Source organism: Balaenoptera ricei, chromosome 20, assembly GCF_028023285.1.
Source record: "Balaenoptera ricei isolate mBalRic1 chromosome 20, mBalRic1.hap2, whole genome shotgun sequence".
NCBI lineage: Eukaryota > Metazoa > Chordata > Mammalia > Artiodactyla > Balaenopteridae > Balaenoptera > Balaenoptera ricei.
This window is the reverse complement of record NC_082658.1, coordinates 34,940,855-34,962,596: the sequence shown is the minus strand read 5'-3', so window position 1 is coordinate 34,962,596 and position 21,742 is coordinate 34,940,855. Positions and strand designations below refer to the sequence as shown.

The following is a 21,742-nucleotide window of genomic DNA, read 5'->3' as shown; positions in this document are numbered from 1 at the left end:
TACATGTATATTTTATAAATGATGCATTCACAATGATACCTCCAATTCTAGTCCATCCACAGGATTCTTTCTTGACTTCCTTCATTCTGCTTTGAATGTCTTTGCTTTTTCATTGAGATTCTGGCTCTCAAAAACAATCAACACATTTGCTGAGACCTATATTACATCTTAAAATTGTTTCAGAATGGCTTTGGCCACACCTCTAAAATAACAACAAGACAACAAAACATACTATAAAAGTTTTGGGATTTGTTTGCAATTCTTTTCTAACTCAACCCAACCTGTCAAACACTGAACATAAATACTGTGTTCATAAGTTACTGAAATTGATTCTTTCTTTTGTTTTCCTTTGGTATATTTATGGTATTCATTTGACATGCAAATGAATTAATTTATTTCACTTTGCTTGCAGTTTTAAGCTCATTTTCCTTTTCCTATCTTTTCTGATTTCTTTATATATTTTTAAAATGTGTAGAATATTAACATGCCTCCCAAAGTAAAAATTACATAAAAAGGTATTCTCAGAGAGGTGTCACTCCCTCCTGCATCTTGTCCAGTCTGTGCCCACCCGTGCTGTAGATAACCAGTTTCATTGCTGCGTAGTTTATCCTTCCTTTGGTTTCTTTTGTAAAGATAGATACACACGATAATTTCTCTTGTTTATAAATGATAATACTATATACACTCTTTCATCCTTTGCTCTTTTTTACTTGAAAGTATCTCTTGGAAATCACTTTGTACTACTGAGGAGAGATCTTCCTTCTCTCTTCTGCAGTGGCATAGAGCGCCATTGCCCGTACGGACCATAGTCCATTCAATCGCCTATGCTTAGGAGATTAAGGTAGTTTCCAATATTTCCTAATTACAAATAATATCATAATAAATACTGTGCATATGTATTTTAATATTATTAAAGGTATATCTTCAGGGCAAAGTCCTAGAAGTGAGGTTGCCAGGTTGAAGGGTAAATGCATACATAGATTTGTTAGAAATGCCAAATTCTCCTTCATAGCTGCACGCCATTTTGCATTACCACCAGCAATGTATGAGGATGCCTGTTTTGAAACAGCCTCACCAACAGTGCACTGTCAAGCTTCTGAAATTTTGCTAATCTGATGGATGAAAAGTTGTACTGGCATATCTAAAAAAAAAAAAATAGCTTTGCTGAGGTAGAATTTATATATATAATAGTAAAATTTACTAATTTTAGGTATATGGTTTGATAACTTTGCTTAACCCAATGTCACAAAAGTTTCTTCTGGAATTTAAGTTTTAGTTCTTACATTTAGATCTGTAATCCATTCAGAGTTAGTTTTTGAATATGAAATGAGGTAGTGGTTGAGATTCAATTTTTCTCACTCTAATACTCCCTTGTTCTAGCACCATGTATTGTAATGAGCAGCTTTTCCTCATTGAATTGTCTGTGAACATTTTCAAATACCAAGTGACCCCAAGTGAGGGTCAATTTCTGGTATCAGATTGCTGTTAGCTCCAGGCTTAAAACACTCGGAACAAGAAATTTAGTTCACATAGTTCCCCTCTTCCCAGAGGAGCAGCTTCTCTGTGCTCACGTTCCAGTTCCTTTGGTTGTTGCTTAGTGTGTAATGTCCAGGTTTTAGAGTTGTTTTCTCTTGGAGAATGTCCTCTGCAAGTGTCTTGCTCAGTACTAGAAGCTGGAAGTCCTGTCTCAATGTAGATTTAATTGGTATTTCTCTTATTATGAGAAAGACTGAATATCTTTTCATGTTTCATATGACCTTTTTATAACTTTTTTCGTGAGTGGTCTGCTCATGTCTTTTACCTATTTTTCTATGTAATTTTTGGTTTCATCTAAACTGTTAAAACTTCTGCTTATAATTTGTGTATATGGATGCAAGTGAATTTTGCATATTAATTTTAATTTTTTAAAAAATTAATTAATTATTTATTTATTTGGCTGCATTGGGTCTTCGTGGCTGCGTGCGGGCTTTCTCTAGTTGCGGCGAGCGGGGGCTACTCTTCATTGCGGTGCACGGGCGTCTCATTGCAGTGGCTTCTCTTGTTGTGGAGTGTGGGCTCTAGGCACAGGCTTCAGTAGTTGTGGCACACGGGCTCAGTAGTTGTGGCTCGTGGGCTCTAGAGCACAGGCTCAGTAGTTGCGGCACACGGGCTTATTTGCTCTGCAACATGTGGGATCTTCCCGGACCGGGGCTTGAACCTGTGTCCCCTGCATTGGCGGGCGATTCTTAACCATTGTGCCACCAGGGAAGTCTCTTGCATATTAATTTTATATCTTGCTGGCTTGTGGATTTTTCCAACGAGTTAGTTTTATCATTGATTCTCTAGAGTTTTCTGGATTACTATTATGTTATTTGCAAACAGAGATAGCTTTATTTTTTCTTTTCCAATTCGTATGTCCCTAGTTGTCTTTCTAGTCTAACTGCATTTTCTTTTTTTGTGCTACTTTTATCAGGTTTAGGCATCAAATGTTATACTTGCTGCCAGAAAAGAATTTGGAAATTTTCTTTCTTTTCTTTTTTTTTTAATACTCTGAAGCCATTTATGGGGGATTGATTGCCAGAGGTTTGGTTAGATTCCCCTGTGAAACTATTTGGCCTGGTCCTTTTCTATAGGGTGGCTTCTTGGTAACTTTATTTCTTCTATGAAAATTGGTATATTAAACTTTCTATCTCTATTGAGGTCAGTTTTGGTAAATGATATTTTCCTAAAACATTTTAATAGGTGAGTTAATCCCAGTTATGTTAATTAAGATGACTATTATGTTCAGTCTCAATTTTGTCATACTGCCTTTTGTTGAAATTATTGTGTGTATTTACCGCATTTCTTCATTCATGCATCCCTTTTACTTTTTAAAAGAGATTTCTTTTGGTAATTAGGAAGATGTGTATTTTCATTCTACAGGTTACATTTGTATTATTGCTTTTTATAGTGCCTGAGATTCCCTCAATCTTTACCTCATCTTTTTGATATTTGGTGTCAGTTTTAAATAATATTCAGTGACTATTATACTTTACTCATACAACAAAATGATATTATGCTATTTTCTCTTTTTTTCTCCCTTCTCCTCTAATTAAAAAAAAAAATTGCATCTTTGATTTTTGTCAGACATGTAATATTTACACATTATTCTTTTACCCATGAACTCACTCTCATTTTAGTCTCAGCTATATAATAACAGATAGGAAATGCTCACTGTTTGGAAATTCTTGTCAAAGTTATCCCAGGCATTTTTTGGCTGGGTGAAACTCACCTCTCCCAGATTCCTCAGGAATACTACATGTGTACATTATTCCCTGAATACTAGCACATTTTAAACTGTTTTTCTATGGCCTTGATATCTGGGAGTCAACTTGGTGGTACACAATATTCTTGGTTTACACATTCTTTCCTTTAGTTTCATGAAAATATTGCTCCACTAATGCCTTACTTTGTATGTTGTGTCAAGAAGGCTGATGCTGGTCTAGTTCTATTGCCTTTGTAAGTTATTTGACCTTTTCATTTGGAGGCACTATGCATATTTTTTCTCTACATTTAAAGTCTACTAGTTTTACTAGGATATGTCCTACAGTTGATCTTTCCAGGCCAAATTTCCCCACTGCCCAATAACAGTGTCAGGTCATCTTTTATTTCTGAAAAGTTTTCTTGGATTATAGGTCTAAATATTAGTGCTGTTCAGTTGTTTTGATTTACTTCTCTAAGAAAATCTTTTACTTCTTTATTTCATTCTTATTTTTCTGGTTTTCTTCAATGCCTTTTCATTTGATTATATTCTTCCTTGGGAAACCTGTAATTTAGTTTTCATTTCTGGTATCATTTTGTCTTTTTCTTCTCTTTCTTTCCTAAGTTTTATCAACTCTCATTTCATTTATTCCTGTTTTTTGTCATTTTCTAAGTCAGTTTTAAATTTCTGATTTGAGGTGGTTTTTTTCTTAATGCCAAATGCTTGTTTGAGGATATTAAATTGAGTTTGCAGTGATGTGTTACAGTTTTTGTCAGCTTTGTGGTTGAATTGTTTTGGAGGTTTCATTAGGAGAAAAGCTTTAATTCATATTGTCTGATTTTTACAGTTGTCTTGTAATGACAGGGACAGATTTTTTTTTTTTTTCCAATTCCTTTTTCTTTCATAGAAAGAGTTCTTAGTTCAACAGCACCCTCTTCTGTGCAATTTCTTTTATGGATCATGTTGTCATAGTGGAGGGTAGATAGAGGAGGTTTGGTATGTCTTGTTTCTCTTTCATTTCTGCAAGATCCTTAATTTTCCCCTCTTATTTCCTTGTTTCTCTTTATTTCCTAATCTCCAAGGGATACCACCCCTTCTCTATTTGATTCTTCCCCAGAAGCAATGATTCTCGAAGGCTGCCACTTCTGGTTGCACACACTTTCTCAAGTCCTGAGAACCACAAAATCCTGGCCTCTGTTCAGTATTTTGGCATTAATAGTTGCATTTTTCTCTTTCTGGGGGTGATTTTATTTGTAGTACTTCATCTAATTGCTCTGTTTCTCCTTATTCTTTTTCAGAGTTTTTAAGCCTTACCTCCTATGCTCTTTGTACCCCAGGTTTCAGTGCAGGCAAGCTGCAAGAACTTGTTGGAATTTTTAAACTCTATTTGTATGTAGTTTGAAGGTTCTTGTGTTCTCTGTCCAATAGCCATATTTAAGGTATGGGTCCTGGGAATTCCCTGGCAGTCCAGTGGTTAGGACTTGGTGCTTTCACTACCATGGGCCTGGGTTCAATCCCTGGTTGGAGAACTAAGATCCCGCAAGCCAAGTGGCGCAGCCAGAAAAAAACCCATACAAGCAAACAAAAGAAACTGGTATGGGTCCTGTATGTTTTTTTTTTTTTAATTAATTAATTAATTAATTTATTTATTTATTTTTGGCTGTGTTGGGTCTTCGTTTCTGTGCGAGGGCTTTCTCTAGTTGCGGAGAGCAGGGGCCACTCTTCATCGCGGTGCGCAGGCCTCTCACTATCGCGGCCTCTCTTGTTGCGGAGCACAGGCTCCAGATGTGCAGGCTCAGCAGTTGTGGCTCATGGGCCCAGCTGCTCCGCAGCATGTGGGATCTTCCCAGACCAGGGCTCGAACCCGTGTCCCCTGCATTGGCAGGCAGATTCTCAACCACTGCACCACCAGGGAAGCCCTTGGTTTTATTTTGCTCTGTAAACTTTATGTTTTCTGGGAGGATAATGTTGGGGGAGATTCAAAATCAGGTGATTGCCATTGATCTTTAACAGTGGTCTCTTAATTTCCTATTCTTATTAATATTTTATTTGTTTGTTACTTGTATCTCTATTTCATGATGATGTTGTTGTATTTGTTTGCTGTAAGTTACTTAAAATTCTCTGAAGAATGATGCAGAGTGAAAATTAAATTTTTTAAAATTTATTTATTTATTTATTTTTGGCTGCGTTGGGTCTTCATTGCTGCGCGCAGGCTTTCTCTAGTTGCAGCGAGCAGGGGCTACTCTTCATTGCGGTGCATGGGTTTCTCATTGCGGTGGTTTCTCTTGTGGAGCATGGGCTCTAGGCACATGGATTTCAGTAGCTGTGGCACACGGGCTCAGTAGTTGTGGCTTGCAGGCTCTAGAGCGCAGGCTCAGTAGGTGTGGTGCACGGGCTTAGTTGCTCCACAGCATGTGGGATCTTCCCAGACCAGGGATCAAACCCATGTACCCTGCATTGGCAGGTGGATTCTTAACCACTGCGCCACCAGGGAAATCCCAAATTTTTACTTTTCATTATTAAAAAATAAAATTAAAAAATGTTCTGCTTTGGAGGTTTTTGTTTTTTGCTTGCTTTGTTTTTATCTTTAATAGATGAGTATGAGTAACAGAAGAAAAGAAAAAGGGAAAATAAAAGAGAAAGAAAAAAAGAAGAAAAAGCAATGAGATGGGTCATTTCAGTCCATAGATATCTGGCTTTGAAAGCAATTTCCAAGAGGAGTTTTAACATTTCCTTTGGTAGCAGGAATTCAGCATGGGTATAGCCCCTGTGAGTGATTGCTTTTAAGATCTATACTATTTTATACTATACTGTTTACATCTGTAAGCTCTGGGATATTATACAGCATCAATGCTTTGTAATTATACCTCATATGTTTATGCACACATATACAAAACACATATATACAGTACATGCACTTACTTGTTTCACATTCTGGAGTTCTTCTGTCAATTGTTTCCTTTGCCTTTCCGATTCAAATAATTTTTCCTATATTTAAAAATCACTGAATTAATAACTTGTTATGAAGGTATCAATGGGTATGATATTTAGGGCTTTGCTTCAAAGCTTATAAATTCCCCAAACATCCAATTTCTACAATTTGAAAATGTAGTTCCCAGTCATTTTTCTGACTTTATACATACCACCTAAAAGTAATTAGTTATTTACAGTATAATTGTGATGTAAACATATTTTCTGTTACTATAATTAGTCACTTTTTTTGGAGGGGGGTCCAGCACCATGCAGCTTGCAGGATCTTAGCTCCCTGACCAGGGACTGAACCCAGGCCACAGCAGTGAAAGCCCAGAATCCTAACCACTAGCTACCAGTGGACTCCCTGTTAGCCACTTTTTAAAACCTCAAAATCCAAGGTCCAAAATAAGTCAATAAGGATCAAAATGTATAAATATTAACTAAATGTTAGGTAATAGCTATCATTGCCAAAGAGCATGCAAATTGAAGAGCATTATTACTGCAATTTAGAGTGTCTCTTACTAAACTAAAGAGGACTATGAAACTGGGTTAACTATTATTTTCCTAATTTACTTTATTTTTGGAAGATTATCCATAAAATTGAAGATATGACTGGTGTAACCAAAATATGAAATAATAGTTACTAAGGAAGAATAACTTTAGGCATGTCAATCAAATATTAAAATCTTTGAACTTAAAATTCAGTCGAGCAAATATCCTAAAATGTTCAATTTTGTTAAATATGTCATAAATAAATCTACATTTTTAAAATCAAATCAGAGATACTAAGAGTAATTTAAGAACCATTTTACTATGAACCCAAGCAGAGGAATTGCTGGAAGATTATATTGAGTGGTAAATATTCATGGCAGCATTGCAAGGTTTACAGGAAGCAATTTGCTTTCCGTTATACTTCAGTTCATTCTTGTCTAACAGATGAAATGAAAGTACATGACAATGAATATAATATAGCAATCTAATGAATCTGCCACAGACCAGAAGCCAAGAAACTGCTGGCTCCTGGGTTTTATGCAAGTCACCTTCACTTTTTGTGTCCTAGTTTTTTGCATCTGTAAATGGAAAATATATCTATTTTCATTCAGCTTTGCAAAGCAGTAGCAATGTGAACTCTGCAGAAAGGCTTTAAGTTAAATAAGGCCCATGGCACTTTTAAAAATCATTCTTGCAAAATAAAAATTAGCCATTGGTATCAAATTTTCTTGGCTTCATTTTTCTTTGTACCTCAAATCAGACATGAAGAATAGAGATGTCACAGGATAATGAGAAGTGATGAGAGACCATCTACACACTCCATGAACTTCATTTAACAACCTCTGCTATTTGTGTGAGTGTGTGTAATATCAATACAAGCAGAAAAACTCAAAGTGCAAACATTATCTCAAATAAAATATTTATTGCTTTGTACAATCTTTTCTATAGTTAAACAAGTGGTTCTCAGGTAAAGGAAATTATACAATATAGAATATATTTTACCCGTGATTTTAGGTTTTGTCACAGTAGGATATGCTCAGTTACATCTCAAAAATTTTAAATGTGAATCATGATTTACTGAATAGCTCCTCAGGAAAACTTTGTTTAAATGTTAAATTAAATTAAAATTCTAATAATTACTACTGATATTCCAATAAAAAACAGGAATATATCACTAAGTTTAACAATGATAAACATTAGGGAAATAAAAAAGATCTGAGAGCCTCAGAAAATTCTGATGAACCATAAGACTCAACGACTTATGCAGAGTAAATTATATAAAAATGCTGTCTTACCAATGTAACCAACCCTGGAGATGTTTTCTAAGAGAATATGAGGAAACTACTGTCAATATATTTTTAAAACGAATTTATATTTTTCATCTTAACTCTTAATTGTTACACAAAAAATGTGGATAGTGGTTTCAAAGATGTAAAAAGAAATATAAAATATTCCTTTAGTAGTAAAATGCTTACATTTGGCGGTAACATGAATTGGTAATATCTTTTGAAAGGGAACTTGGCAACATGTAAAATTTTATGCATCCATATCCTTTGATAAAAGCAATTCGGCTTTCAGAAATGTATTCAATTTGTACTTTTACAACTGCACAATGGCCCAAAGATACATCTACAAAGCTACTTATGATGGAATTATTTTTGATAATGGAAAACTGGAAATAGCCTAAATATCCATCAATAAGGAACTGGTTAAATAACCTAGAATAGAACCTTTTGATGATAGGAGAGGCATTAAAAAGAATTAGGTAGATCTGCATATGTTAACCTGAAAAGTAACCAAAGATATAATGCTAACAAAGAGGAAAAAAGAAGGCAAGCTGTAAAAAAGTGTGTAATGTATGCAATTTTGTAAAAGTTAAAAAATATATACACATGTATTTTTAAACATATGATTGACTACATAGAGAAAGTCTCTGAAAGAATAAACAAGATATGTTAAACAATGGCTTCCTCTAGAGGTCAGAATTTAAAAACTAAGGTAGCAGGGAAATTTCTTTCTTTTTTTTTTTGGTGTAAAGATTTTGCTTTAATAAAAATTAAACAAATAATAGAATTTCACTTATTTAAGAAAATAATTAAAAGTAATTTAAAAATATATTCCTACGGTGAATTAATGGTAAATCAAGTAGTTATGTTGCTTTTCTTGAAGATTTGAAAAATATAATGGCTTTCTGTAAAACTTAGGATATAATGTAAATTTAATATTCTACTAAACGTGAAATGAAAATATATAAAGAGAACCAAAATCTTAAAGTATATTTGGGATATACTGTGTGTTTTTATTTCCCTTAAATCACATTGCCTTAATTCTAAATTATGTTAGCGAAACAAGATGTCCCTGAAGCATTCCCATGAACATGGGAGAAAATGTATTTGCCAATGAACATCTGAGGATCCAAAACTGTCATGGCTTGTTTTGTGGGCTTCTCATCTAATCTTTGTTGGCTCCTTATTCTTGCCACCAGCGTGAGAAAAAAAAGGGGTGAAAAGTAGCCAGATCAGAAGGGATGACTAAAAACCACTGTTCACACTGAATCTTAGATGGAGACTGTGAAATATAAATAAGTGTGTGAACTAAAAAATTAATTCTCTAAAGGTCAGCTGAAGAAATAAATATCAAATTACTTGGTATTAATATTCAATGCTAAGCTATTTGATATTAATATTCTTTAAAAAAAAACTAAGCCTCAATACTCCAGAATTCAACAGAAGGTAATTTTCTTTCTTTTCATTTTTCTAAAGAAAATATAAGGAAGCTAAATTGGAGATTACCTTAAGTGTATTCACTTCTTCCAAGGCATCATTTCTTTCATGCTTAAGCCTTTCCATTTCATCTGCTTCTAAGGAATCACAGGGAAGAAGCTGTCAACATTAAAATATAAGAGAAAAGTTATACATTAGATACTAATTATGAGAACATAAAAATCCTTTTTGATGAGTCTTAGGCTTTTGCATTCCAATAACAAGATTCAGTTTCTTACTTTGGAGTCATTTCATTAGATAAAACAGAATATTAAAATAATCTGGGGTAACAATTCATTTAAGCTTAACCTTTATTTTTGTTACTAATACAGAATTTAGATGATTATGAGGTATACACACTCTGTTCTCATCTTTATTATTCTTATTTTAACAACATAATTTTTCCTTAAAGTCCAAATTTTAAGACTGTGTTTATAATGTATGTGTTTATATATATATGTGTGTGTGTGTGTATACACACACAATGGAATATTACTCAGCCATAAAAATGAATGAAATAATGCCATTTGCAGCAATGTGGATGGACATAGAGAATATTATGCTTAGTGAAATAAGTCAGAAGAAAGGCAAATACTATATGATATCACTTACATGTGGAATCTAAAAAATAATACAAATGAATGTATATATAAAACAGAAACAGACTCACAGACATAGAAAACAAACTTGTGGTTACTGAAAGGGAGAGGGAAGGGGGGAGGGACAAATTAGCGGTATTAACAGGGATTAGGGATTAACAGATACAAAGCACTATATATAAAATAGATAAGCAGCAAGGATATACTGTATAGCACAGGGAATTATACCCAGATTCTTGTAATAACCTATAACGGAATATAATCTGGAAAATACTGAATCACTGTATTGTATACCTGAAACTAACACAATGCTGTAAATCAACTATACTTCAATTAAAAAAAAAAGACTTTATGAGTTATCAACATAAACTACTCCCTAAAGATGTCCACACCAAGTACATGGTATATAAGGCTAACAAAATGCTGGACATTATCAACCAAGATAGTTTACAGGAACCCAGTAAAGTATGGTAATTGATTATGTCTATTATTGTTTTAACTAAATGAAATGTAATGTAACAGCCAAAGTGGCTTAAAAAGATTCCTGCACAGAAACTGTCTTGAAGATAATATTAATAATTCATGCACAGGTGAATAACAACAACAAAAAATAGCAGAAATGACAATTTCTCCTACTTCTAGCTTGATCTCTGACAGTTAATTATAAGGTAAAAAAAAATGGCAATCTTATCAGAGATAAAAATCCAAGTCTAATTATAGCCATCTTCTATGCAGAAGTTATAATAGAACCAAAAATAAAGTATAGAAAATTTGATTTATAGGACTGAATAGAGAAAGTGATTGCTATATAATTATGAGCTTTAAAGCAGGGCCCTTCAGATAGGAGAGGTGAATGCAGAGTAGGAAAAGATAATACAAATAGTTAATAATATCAACCATTTATTAGGAACTTTGTGCAGATACATTGCTAAGGACTGTATATATTCAATATTAAATCCTTACCATAACTTTGTGTCTATTTTACATAAGGGAATGGGCTCAAAAGGTTAGTAAAATGCCTAAGGTTTCACAGCTAGTAAGTGGCCATTCCAAGATTCCCACAGAGATCTGACATTAGTCTGTGACTTTTACCAACTGCTCAACAAAAAACCATGGTGGTATGGATATGATAAACTCAGATTTGCTTTCCAAGTTCTAGAATAACAGAAGTAGGGCTCATTCCTCAAGTTTTTGCAGAAATATTTTTCCTAAAATTATTGGTTCCTTTTGTTCTGACACATTTGCTTTTGTGTACCTATGGCCATTGTCCATAATAACATGATCTCATAGTCTTCATCTGTCTCTGTCATTCTATTTCATAAGCACTCACAGAATTCATTCTTACACTGTTTTAGATTACTTCCAAATACAATTTCAAATGTAGCAATATTTCCCAAAATGTGCTCCAAAGGATATTAATTAGATTTGTATAAAAGCATAACCGGGTGATGGTGATGGTGGTAGTGGTCCTTGTAGGTCAGATAAGTTAGAGAAATGCAGGATTTAGAAAAAATTAACTTTCTGTCCTGCAGGGCTTCCAGTAGCTTTGATATGCTAATAAGCATTTTGAATATCCCAAAAGGTAATATAATGACTTGTTTTCTTCAAGTTTTCCAACCACATTACACACACACTCCCTCCTTTATTTATTTTGTAGTATCTCGTGGGACTAATGTCTACCAAGCACATTCTGGGAAACACTGCTACTATACATTCAAATGGTCTTATTCTATCTTGTTATCTTAAGAAGTAAAAATAAACAATTCAAGAGTTTAAATGAGAATCTAGATAACAGAGCTATAATAATTTACTAAGATAAATTATGGATTGGGATTTTTAGGGATGTAATCATAAATTTTTGCATTTAAAATGAAGGTAAATCATGCATAAAAGAGTCCATGGTACCATTTTGGGAGGCAAAACACTAGGCAACAGTCATAGAACAAACCATGACTTTAAAAAAAAAGTTTTATAACTCTATTGCTATTTTAGGGCTAAACAGAAAAAACTGGCCATAGATATTTCTTGTGAATTCTTTGAAAAGCCCCTTTGTACCCAGTGACTTTCCAAATATGCTTCAACTAAGCAAGCAGCAAATGAAATAAATAAATTGTTGCTATTTAACATCAATGATTCCAGACAGATACCTATTTTCTAATATACCTCCAGTTCTTGGACTTTATCCTCCTTTCCTTCTTACATCCCTTTCCTGCCTGGCTCTCATGATATAATTTTCGACCCTCAGGCCCCTTGACCTCTGCAATACCTGGTACATAACATTATAAATCATTTCTACTCTGCTTTCTCACGTCTCTGATGGAGATATCAAGAGATACTTCAGAAAGTCACTGCACTGTGCTGAGCAAGTCTGACCTCAACTCTCCCTTCACTGTGCTCCATCATCATAATTTTTAAATTATTTGACTTGTGCCAATTCTGGATAGCCACTACCGCACTGGCCACATTCCTAGCCTCAATTCATTTTCAACAGAACAGAACAACAACCTCTGTTTCAGTCTAATTTTATTGATAAACCCTTCCATTACGAACCCATCCAATTACCTCCTTTCCTTAAAATTTCTGTGTATTCCCCCTTTTCCCCTTCCATTTCCCTTGCTTACTCCTTTTACTTCTTATAATCTGGTTTACGTATCTTTCCTCCCATCCCCACATTTCAAAAATAATTACTTGTAGTGTCACCAAACAACCTGCTATTTGACAAAATAAATGCCCCTCATCAACTTTCTTAACCACTTTGCTACATATAACATTGCTCAAACCATTTGTTCTTGAAACTTTCTCTTCCCTAGGTTTTTCATACTACACTATCTCATCTACCCTCAGAATATTTAGGCTGTTTGACTTAATTTCACTTCTACTCCTTAAATGGGGGAAAAGGGAGGTTCCCCAAAGTTTGTCCCTTTCCGCTGCCTTCTCTACAAGCTCTCCCTGAGTGATAACATTCACTGCCATGCTATCATAACTATCACCCTCCAGATCATTCTCAAATCCCTCTCCTGGTGTCCAGTTCCTTATTTCCAACTGCCTTTTGGTTATTTATACCTGTCAGCATCTTGAACTTACTCTTTCCAAAACACAACCCATCATCTTCTCTACCTTTCTCTTCTTATTCCCTCTTTCCAGTAAAAGTAACAACATGTCATTAATCATCCTAATAAAAACTTCAGAGTTATCTTTAACCCATTCTCCCTTGGTTCTGACATCCAAATGCAAGCCTCATTGACGACATACTTGTTTCGGTAAATATCTTAGATCTGTCTCACCATTCCTTTCCATTCTCCTCATCTTCACCATAGTTTAGCTCTTTATTATTCCATATTTGGTAGTCTAGACTACCAACCACCACTTTAATCCCTTCCAAGATAACCAACACTATTTAAGATTACTATTTCTAAAATACCACTTTGATCATGTCACTATTCTCCTTAATGGCTCCTCACTTAACACAGGTACAAATTTCTAAGTTTAATATTTACTCTTCCTTCACTGACCTGCATGTACCCAATTATCTTATTTAAAACATAGATTACTTTCTGCTTACCAACACATTATACACATTTTTTTTCATGTTAATAAAAATGCTTATCATTCTCTGTTCACCTCTTGAGCAGATAAAATCCTATTTATCATTCAAAACTCACTCAAATGCCAACTCTGTTATGAATCTTCTCTTAATGTTCTAAGCTCTATTATTACTACGGCCTCATCACACAATGCATTTTTAAACTTTATTTGTAAATTTCTTTACATTATACCCTAAATTCCTTGAGGGGCAGGCTCCAGTTTTATTTATCTTAATAACATGTGCTGGAGCACCTAACACAATGCCACACACACTGTAGTTGTTCAATATACATTTAATGTTTTACAGATGAGTATATAGTGAAGTGGCTATAAAGTATTTACTGCTACACATAGTGAGAAATACCATTTATATCAGTGAAATATTATCATTCTTATTATATACAGTTCACTTTGATATTTTCCATTCTATTCTATTTCACTTGTTAAAATGCAATCCACTTAATTGATTTAGCACGAACCCCAATTGTGAAAAGTCTACATTCAGATACTTATGGTGTTCTGTGATTTTAATATAATCCATTTATGATACTTGATTAGTGTGGTAAAGCCATCGCAATATCATGGACTACAGTCTGCTGTTGCTAATTTTAGAATACTGCTAAATGTAGGCTCCAACCTTGCCTTTTCCGGGTGTAATCTTGTGCCAGCCAAAGGTATAGCACTGTGTGAATTTTTTAATATAGCAATGATGACTAGAATCACAGAAAGATAATTATATTTTTGCTTCTGAACGCCATATTATTCCAAAACCAGAAGTTTTTTGTCAACTAGACAAAAGGACTGACTATACTGGCTCAGCAATTCTTTCTTCTTAAAAGATAGTATCTCAAGAAATCTTAATGAGTCAGACAGAATGATCAGCAAATGAAGCTAGTTACAAAAGAGTACTTACTGTATGATTCTTTTTTTTATTATTAATTTTTATTGGAGTATAGTTGCTTTACAATGTTGTGTGAGTTCCTGCTGTACAGCAAAGTGAATCAGCCATGCGTATACATATATCCCCTCTTTTTTGGATCTCCTTCCCATTTAGGTCACCATAGAGCACTGAGTGGAGTTCCCTGTGCTATACAGTAGGTTCTCATTAGTCATCTATTTCATACATCGTAGTGTATATATGTCAATCCCAATCTCCCAATTCATCCCACCCCTCCCTTACCCCCTTGGTGTCCATACATTTGTTCTCTACATCTGTGCCTCTATTTCTGCTTTTGCAAATAAGTTCATCTGTATGATTCTATTTATTACTGTGTCCACTATGCTTCCGTAAAAATATTTTTAAAAAGTAAGTTAAGAAAAATACAAGCCAAAAAAAAGGAAACATATGGGTAAAAAACAAGCATCCCTAACAGATGGATTATAAAATCTGACTCTGTTGTTTAAGATGAGATGATTGAGGGGGTGACCAGAGGGGAACTTCCTCACCTTCACAGAATGTCATGTCAGCATCCTGACCTCAGATTAATTGATATACTATTTCACATGAGGCACCATACTGTTTTTCAACTAAAAAAACAAATTGGGAAAAATACTAAAAAATACATATTTTTCAATTTGTTTCTGGTGAGCTGTTTGACAAGTAATGATTTTTACAGTATTTTCAAACTGTGGTGCATAACTCATTAGTAAATTATAAGACCAAATATTTAATGAAATAAAATTGAATATTAAATAAGAACACAAAGATGTAGAAAAGGTAAGTAATGCTTTGAGACTTCAGTTTCAGTTACATATGTGAGTGTGGTGAAGTAAAATGCATTCTTATTGTGGATTTGTGGATTCAGGTCATTTTATGGGGATTCTTCTGTGTGTTGACAAGCAGAATACAACAAGAGAATTCTTGTAAACTGATATAATGACTCTTGTACAATATTTGATCTGAAGCCACAAACAGGAAATTATTGGCATGTGGGCCTTGCACCATTACCATCAGCACTTTGCTTTTGCTATCAAAATGCCACAGATTGAACACATTCTTATCTGCCCTAAAATCATATTGGTAAAAAGGAAGTAAATTACTAATTTGGAGCATGAGTATTTCTTTGCAGTTGCTAAGAAAGTTTTCCATGCTCATACAAAGTACTCTGAATTCCCTACTTGACTTATATTGTAAGCCACCCAACCACCTTTGCCTTTCCTCATCATAAATGGATATGGTAGCTTTTAATACTTTTTGGCAATTAGAAAACAATGTTCCGCTATCAACATTAGGTAGATAAAAACAAAACACCTGGATGAGTGGAAGGAAAACCGTGCTCTTACAGCTTCAGTCTTCCTACTCTAAATGCTACATTTAGAGTAAATCAGAACTGCTAAATCAGCGCCTCAATTCTGGGAGAACTAGGTAATCTCCTGAGAGTTTCCAAACAACCAGGTCTTTGGAAACTCTCATTCTCAGCAATGGGAACTCTCATTCATTGCTGGTGGGAATGAAAAATGGTACAACCACTTTGTAAGACAGTTTGGCAGTTTCTTACAAGACTACACATCCTCTTACCATATGATCCAGCAATTGAGTTCCTTGGTATTTACCCAAAGGAGTTGAAAATTTATGTACACACAAAGACCTGCACATGACGTTTATAGCAGTTTTATTCATAATTATCCAAATTTGAAGCAACCAAGATGTTCTTCAGTAGGTAAATGGGTAAATAAACATCCAGATAAGAGAGATGAAAAGAAATAGAGAAACCTTAAATGCATATTACTAAGTGAAAGAAGCCAATCTGAAAGGGCTATATACTGTATGATTCCAAGTATATGACATTCTGGAAAGGGCAAAACTATGGAGACAATAAAAGGATCAGTGGTTGCTATGGGTAGGGGGCAAGGAGGTTGTAGAGAGACAACAGACAGTGAACAGAGAATATTTTGTGTAATAAAGATACTCTGTATGATATGATAATGACTGATACATGTCATTATACATTTGTCCAAACCCACATAGAATGTATACACCAAGAGTGAACTGTAATGTAAACTATGGACTTTGGGTGATTATGATGTGTCAATGTAGGTTCACCAGTTATAATAGTCTATAAATTCAACGTAGCAAGATTTTGGCAAAAATTTATATGGATTAAATAAGCCAAAGTAATATTTGAAAAGAAGAACAAGGTGGGAAAATGTGTCTTAGCAGATATCAAGACTTATGAAGCCAAATAAACCAGCAGAATAAAGAGCTCAGAAATGCCCATGCAAATATGGAAATCATAAATGACAGAGCTGGACTGAAAATAATCCTTCCATCCCACTGAAATATGAATTTACATTTAAAAAATTACCTTTATAAAAATAATTTAACAAAATTTATATCATATTTATATTTTTTGATTGTGCATCAATAATATAATTACTACTCAAATCAGAAGAAAATTTTAATATGTAAAATCTAATGAATATAGTAAATTGAAACAAATACATTACAATTTACCTAAATTTTTTGGCAACAGAATGATAGGGTGATCAATGAAAGATTTTTAAGCTTGAAATTATAACATATCAGGGTAACATTCTAGGGCAATATAGAAGAGAAGTAAGAGTTAACAGAGAAAAAGGAAAAATGATAAATTTCTGAGAGTAAGAACTGATGCCTGAATTTTCTTTTAAAAGATAATTATGGGTATCAAAACTATAGTATTAGATTTCATTAGATATATTTAAAAGAGTTATATAATAGGTTTCCTTATAAAAAGAAAAATATTTAAGAGGGGTCCAAGATGGTGGCATAGGAAGACCCTGAGTTCACCTCTTCCCACGAACACACCCAATCTACACCTACATATAGAGAAATTTATTTTGAAGACCTGAAGGCTGAATGGACAGCTACTGCACATAGAAGGACCACGTAGAAATGGGTAGTAAAGATGGAAACATGGTATCCATGAGAACCCCACCCTGACCTGCAGTAGGGAGAGATGTTCTGAGGGGCGTGAGCACAGACTTGCCCACCCTGGGACACGACCAACAAACAGGAGTTTAAAGGGCACCTGGACTAACCCTAGAGCTTCTGCTAACCCTAGAGCTTCTGCAAATGAGCAAGGAACTGCTGGAGATCTCTCTGGGATCAGAGGGGCCAGCAACTGCCATCATTTGAGTTCCCCCATGACTCCCCCGGCCCATGTCCACTCCAGCCCGAGCTGTTTATTTCTATTGCCTTGGGAGACTGATCTAAGAAAACACTAGTACAATTTACCTCAGAGAACGTTTTGCCTATGTTCTCTTCTAGGAGTTTTATGGTGTCTTGTCTTATATTTAAGTCTTTAAGCCATTTTGAGTTTATTTTTCTGTATACTGTGAGGGTGTGTCCTAACTTCATTTATTTCATGCAGCTGTACAACTTTCCCACTTGCTGAGAGACTGTCTTTTTCCCATTTTATATTCTTGCCTCCTTTGTCAAAGATTAATTGACTGTAGGTATGTGGGTTTATTTCTGGGCTGTCTATTCGGTTCCATTGATGTAAGTATATGTTTTTGTGCCAATACCATGCTGTTTTCATTACTGTAGTTTTTTACTATGGTATGAAGTCTGGGAGGATTATGCCTCCTGCTTTCTTCTTTTTCCTCAGAACTGCTTTGGCTTCCTTCTTTTTCCTCAGAATTGCTTTGGGAATTCTGAATCTTTTATGGTTCCATATAAATTTTAGGATTATTTGTTCTAGTTCTGTGAAAAATGTCATGGGTAATTTGATGGGGATTGGCTTAAATCTGTATATTGCTTTGGGTAGTATGGCCATTTTAACAATATTAATTCTTCCAATCCAAGAGCATGGGATATCTTTCCATTTCTTTGAACCATCTTCAATTACCTTTACTAATGTTCTATAGTTCTCAACATACAAGATTTTCACCTCATTGGTTAGGTTTATTCCCATTTTATTTATTCTGGTGTGATTTTAAAAGGTGTTGTATTTTTATATTCCCTTTCTGATATTTCATTGTTAGTGTAAAGAAATGCAACCGATTTCTGTATGTTAATCTTGTACCCTGCTACCTTGCTGAATTCATTTATCAGTTCTAACAGTTTTTGTGTGGAGTCCTTAGGGTTTTCTATATATAGTATCATGTCATCTGCATATAATGACAATTTTTCCTCTTCCTTTCCAATTTGGATAACTTTTATTTCTTTTTCTTGTCTGATTGCTGTGGCTAGGACTTCCAATACTACATTGAAGAGAAGTGATGAGAGTGGGCAGCCTTGTCTTGTTCCAGATTTTAGTGGGAAGGCTTTCAGCTTGTTACCATTGAGTATTATATTGGTTGTGGGTTTGCCATAAATAGCTTTTATTATGTTGAGGTATGTTCCTTCTATACCACTTTGGTAAGGATTTTTATCACAAATGGATGTCGAATTTTGTCAAATGCTTTTTCTGCATCTACTGAGAGAATAATGTAGTTTTTGTCTTTTCTTTTGTTGGTGTGGTGTATCACATTGATTGATTTGCATATGTTGAACCATCCTTGTGAACTGGGGATGAATCCCACTTGGTCATGGTGTATGATCTTTTTCATGTATTGTTGGATTCAGTTTGCTAATATTTTGTTGAGAATTTCTGCATCTATATTCATCAGAGAAATTGGCCTGTAATTTTCTTTTTTCGTGGTATCTTTGTCTGGTTTTGTTACCAGGGTGATGGTGGCTTCACAGAATGTCTTTGGGAGTGTTCCCTCCTCTCCAGTCTTTTGGAAGAGTTTGAGAAGGATCAGTAAAAGGTCTTCTTTTATGTTTGGTAGAATTCAAACAAGCCATCTGGTCCTGGACTTTTCTTTATAGGGAGTTTTTTAAAATTACATATTCTATTTCATTTCCAGTGATCAGTTTGTTTTCATTTCTAATGATCAGTTTATTCAAAGCTATCTTGAGAAAAAGAAGAGCAAAGCTGGAGGTATCATGCTCCCAGACATGAACATACACTTCAAAGCTACAGTAATCAAAACAGTATGGTCACAAAACACAAACATAGATCAATGGAACAGAATCAAGAGCCCTGAAATAAACACACACTTACATAGTCAATTAATCTATGACATAAGAGGCAAGAATATACAATGGGGAAAAGACAGTCCCTTCAAAAAATGGTGCTGGGGGGCTTCCCTGGTGGTGCAGTGGTTGAGAATCTGCCTGCCAATGCAGGGGACACAGGTTTGGGCCCTGGTCTGGGAAGATCCCACATACCGCAGAGCAACTAGGCCCGTGAGCCACAGTTACTGAGCCTGCATGTCTGGAGCCTGTGCTCCACAACAAGAGAGGCCGCGATAATGAGAGGCCCGTGCACCGTGATGAAGAGTGGTCCTCACTTGCCACAACTAGAGAAAGCCCTCTCACAGAAACGAAGACCCAACACAGCCATAAATTAAATAAATAAATAAATAATAATTAAAAAAAAAAAAAGAATTCAGTCAGGAACTTGAAACTTCTCTAAAATAAATAAATAAATAAACGGTGCTGGGAAAACTAGACAGCTACATGCAAAAGAATGAACTGGACTACTTTCTTACACCATACACACACAAAAAAAACAAAAAAAACAAAAAAAAACCCACAAAGTGAATTTAAGACTTAAGTGTAAGACCTGAAACTGTAAATCTCCTAGAAGAAATCATAGGCAGCACACACTTTGACATCAGTCTTAACAATATTTTTTGGGATATGTCTCCTCAAGCAAGGGCAACAAAAGCAAAAATAACAAATGGGACTACACCAAACTAAAAAGCTTTTGCACAGAGAACAAAACCACCAACAAAACAAAAAGGCAACCTACCGAATGCGAGACGTTATTTGGAAATGATATATCCAATAAGGTGTTGATATCCAAAATATATAAAGAACTCATACAACTCATTATCAAAGAACAGACACCCCAATTAAAAATGGGCAGAGGGGGCTTCCCTGGTGGCACAGTGGTTAAGAATCCGCCTGCCAATGCAGGGGACATGCGTCCAAGCTCTGGTCTGGGAAGATCCCACATGCCGCGGAGCAATTAAGCCCGTGCGCCACAACTACTGAGCCTGTGCTCTAGAGCCAGCGAGCCACAACTACTGAGTCCGCAAGCCACAACTACTGAGACCGTGACCACAACTACTGAAGCCTGCATGCCTAGAGCCAGTGCTTCACAACAAGAGAATCCACTGCAATGAGAAGCCTGTGCACGGCAATGAAGAGTAGCCCCTGCTTGCTGCAAGTAGAGAAAGGCTGCATGCAACAATGAAGACCCAACCCAGCCAAAAATAAATAAATAAAATAAAATAAATTTATCAAAAAAGGGGGCAGAGGATCTGAAGACACATTTTCCAAAGAAGATATACAGATGGCCAACAGGAACATGAAAAGGTGCTCAACATCATTAATCATCAGGGAAATGTAAATCAAAACCACAGTGAGATACCACCTCACACCTGTCAACAATGGTTATTATCAAAAAGACAGCAAACAACAAGTGTTGGTGAGGATGTGGAGAAAAGGAACCCTCATGCACTGTTGGTGGGATTGTAAATTGTTGCAGCCACTTTGGAAAACAGTATGGAGGTTCCTCAAAAAACTAAAAAGAGAACTACCATATGATACAGCAATTCCACTTCTGGGTATTTATCTGAAGAAAAATAAAACACTAATTCAAAAAGATATATGTATTTTGTTGCAGCACTATTTACAAAAACCAAGATATGGAAGCAACCTAAGTGTCCAGAGATGTATGAATAAATAAAGATGCGGTATGTATATATAAACATATATATATATATATATAATGTTATATATATTATACATAATATATACATACTATTACTCAGCCATAAAAAAGAATCTTGCCATCTGTGGCAACATGGATGGACTTGAAGGATATCATGGTAAGTGAAATAACTCAGACAGAAAAAAACAAATACTGTATGATCTCATTTACATGTGGAACCTAAAAAACAAAACAAACAAACAAATAAAATGAACAAAATATAACAGAAACAGACTCATAAATAGAGAACAGGTGGTTGCTAGAGGGGAGACAGAGCAAGGTGGATGCAGAATAGGTGAAGGGGATTGAGAGGTACAAACTTCCAGATATAAAATAAATAAGTCACAGGGCTGTAATGTATAC

At 35.0% G+C, this 21,742-nt stretch overlaps 1 protein-coding gene across 3 annotated transcripts in view; it reads right to left on the bottom strand.

Annotated features, from left to right (window-relative positions):
* Window positions 1–21,742, bottom strand: part of STXBP4 (syntaxin binding protein 4) — a 192,708-nt gene that overhangs the window by 100,375 nt on the left and 70,591 nt on the right. For all 3 annotated transcript variants that reach the window (XM_059908303.1, XM_059908301.1, XM_059908302.1), the window contains 2 exons: window positions 9,478–9,567; window positions 6,143–6,208 (listed from right to left, as the gene is read on the bottom strand). In XM_059908303.1, coding sequence (XP_059764286.1) covers window positions 6,143–6,208; window positions 9,478–9,567 — 156 coding nt within the window. The remainder of the gene's footprint in view (window positions 1–6,142; window positions 6,209–9,477; window positions 9,568–21,742) is intronic.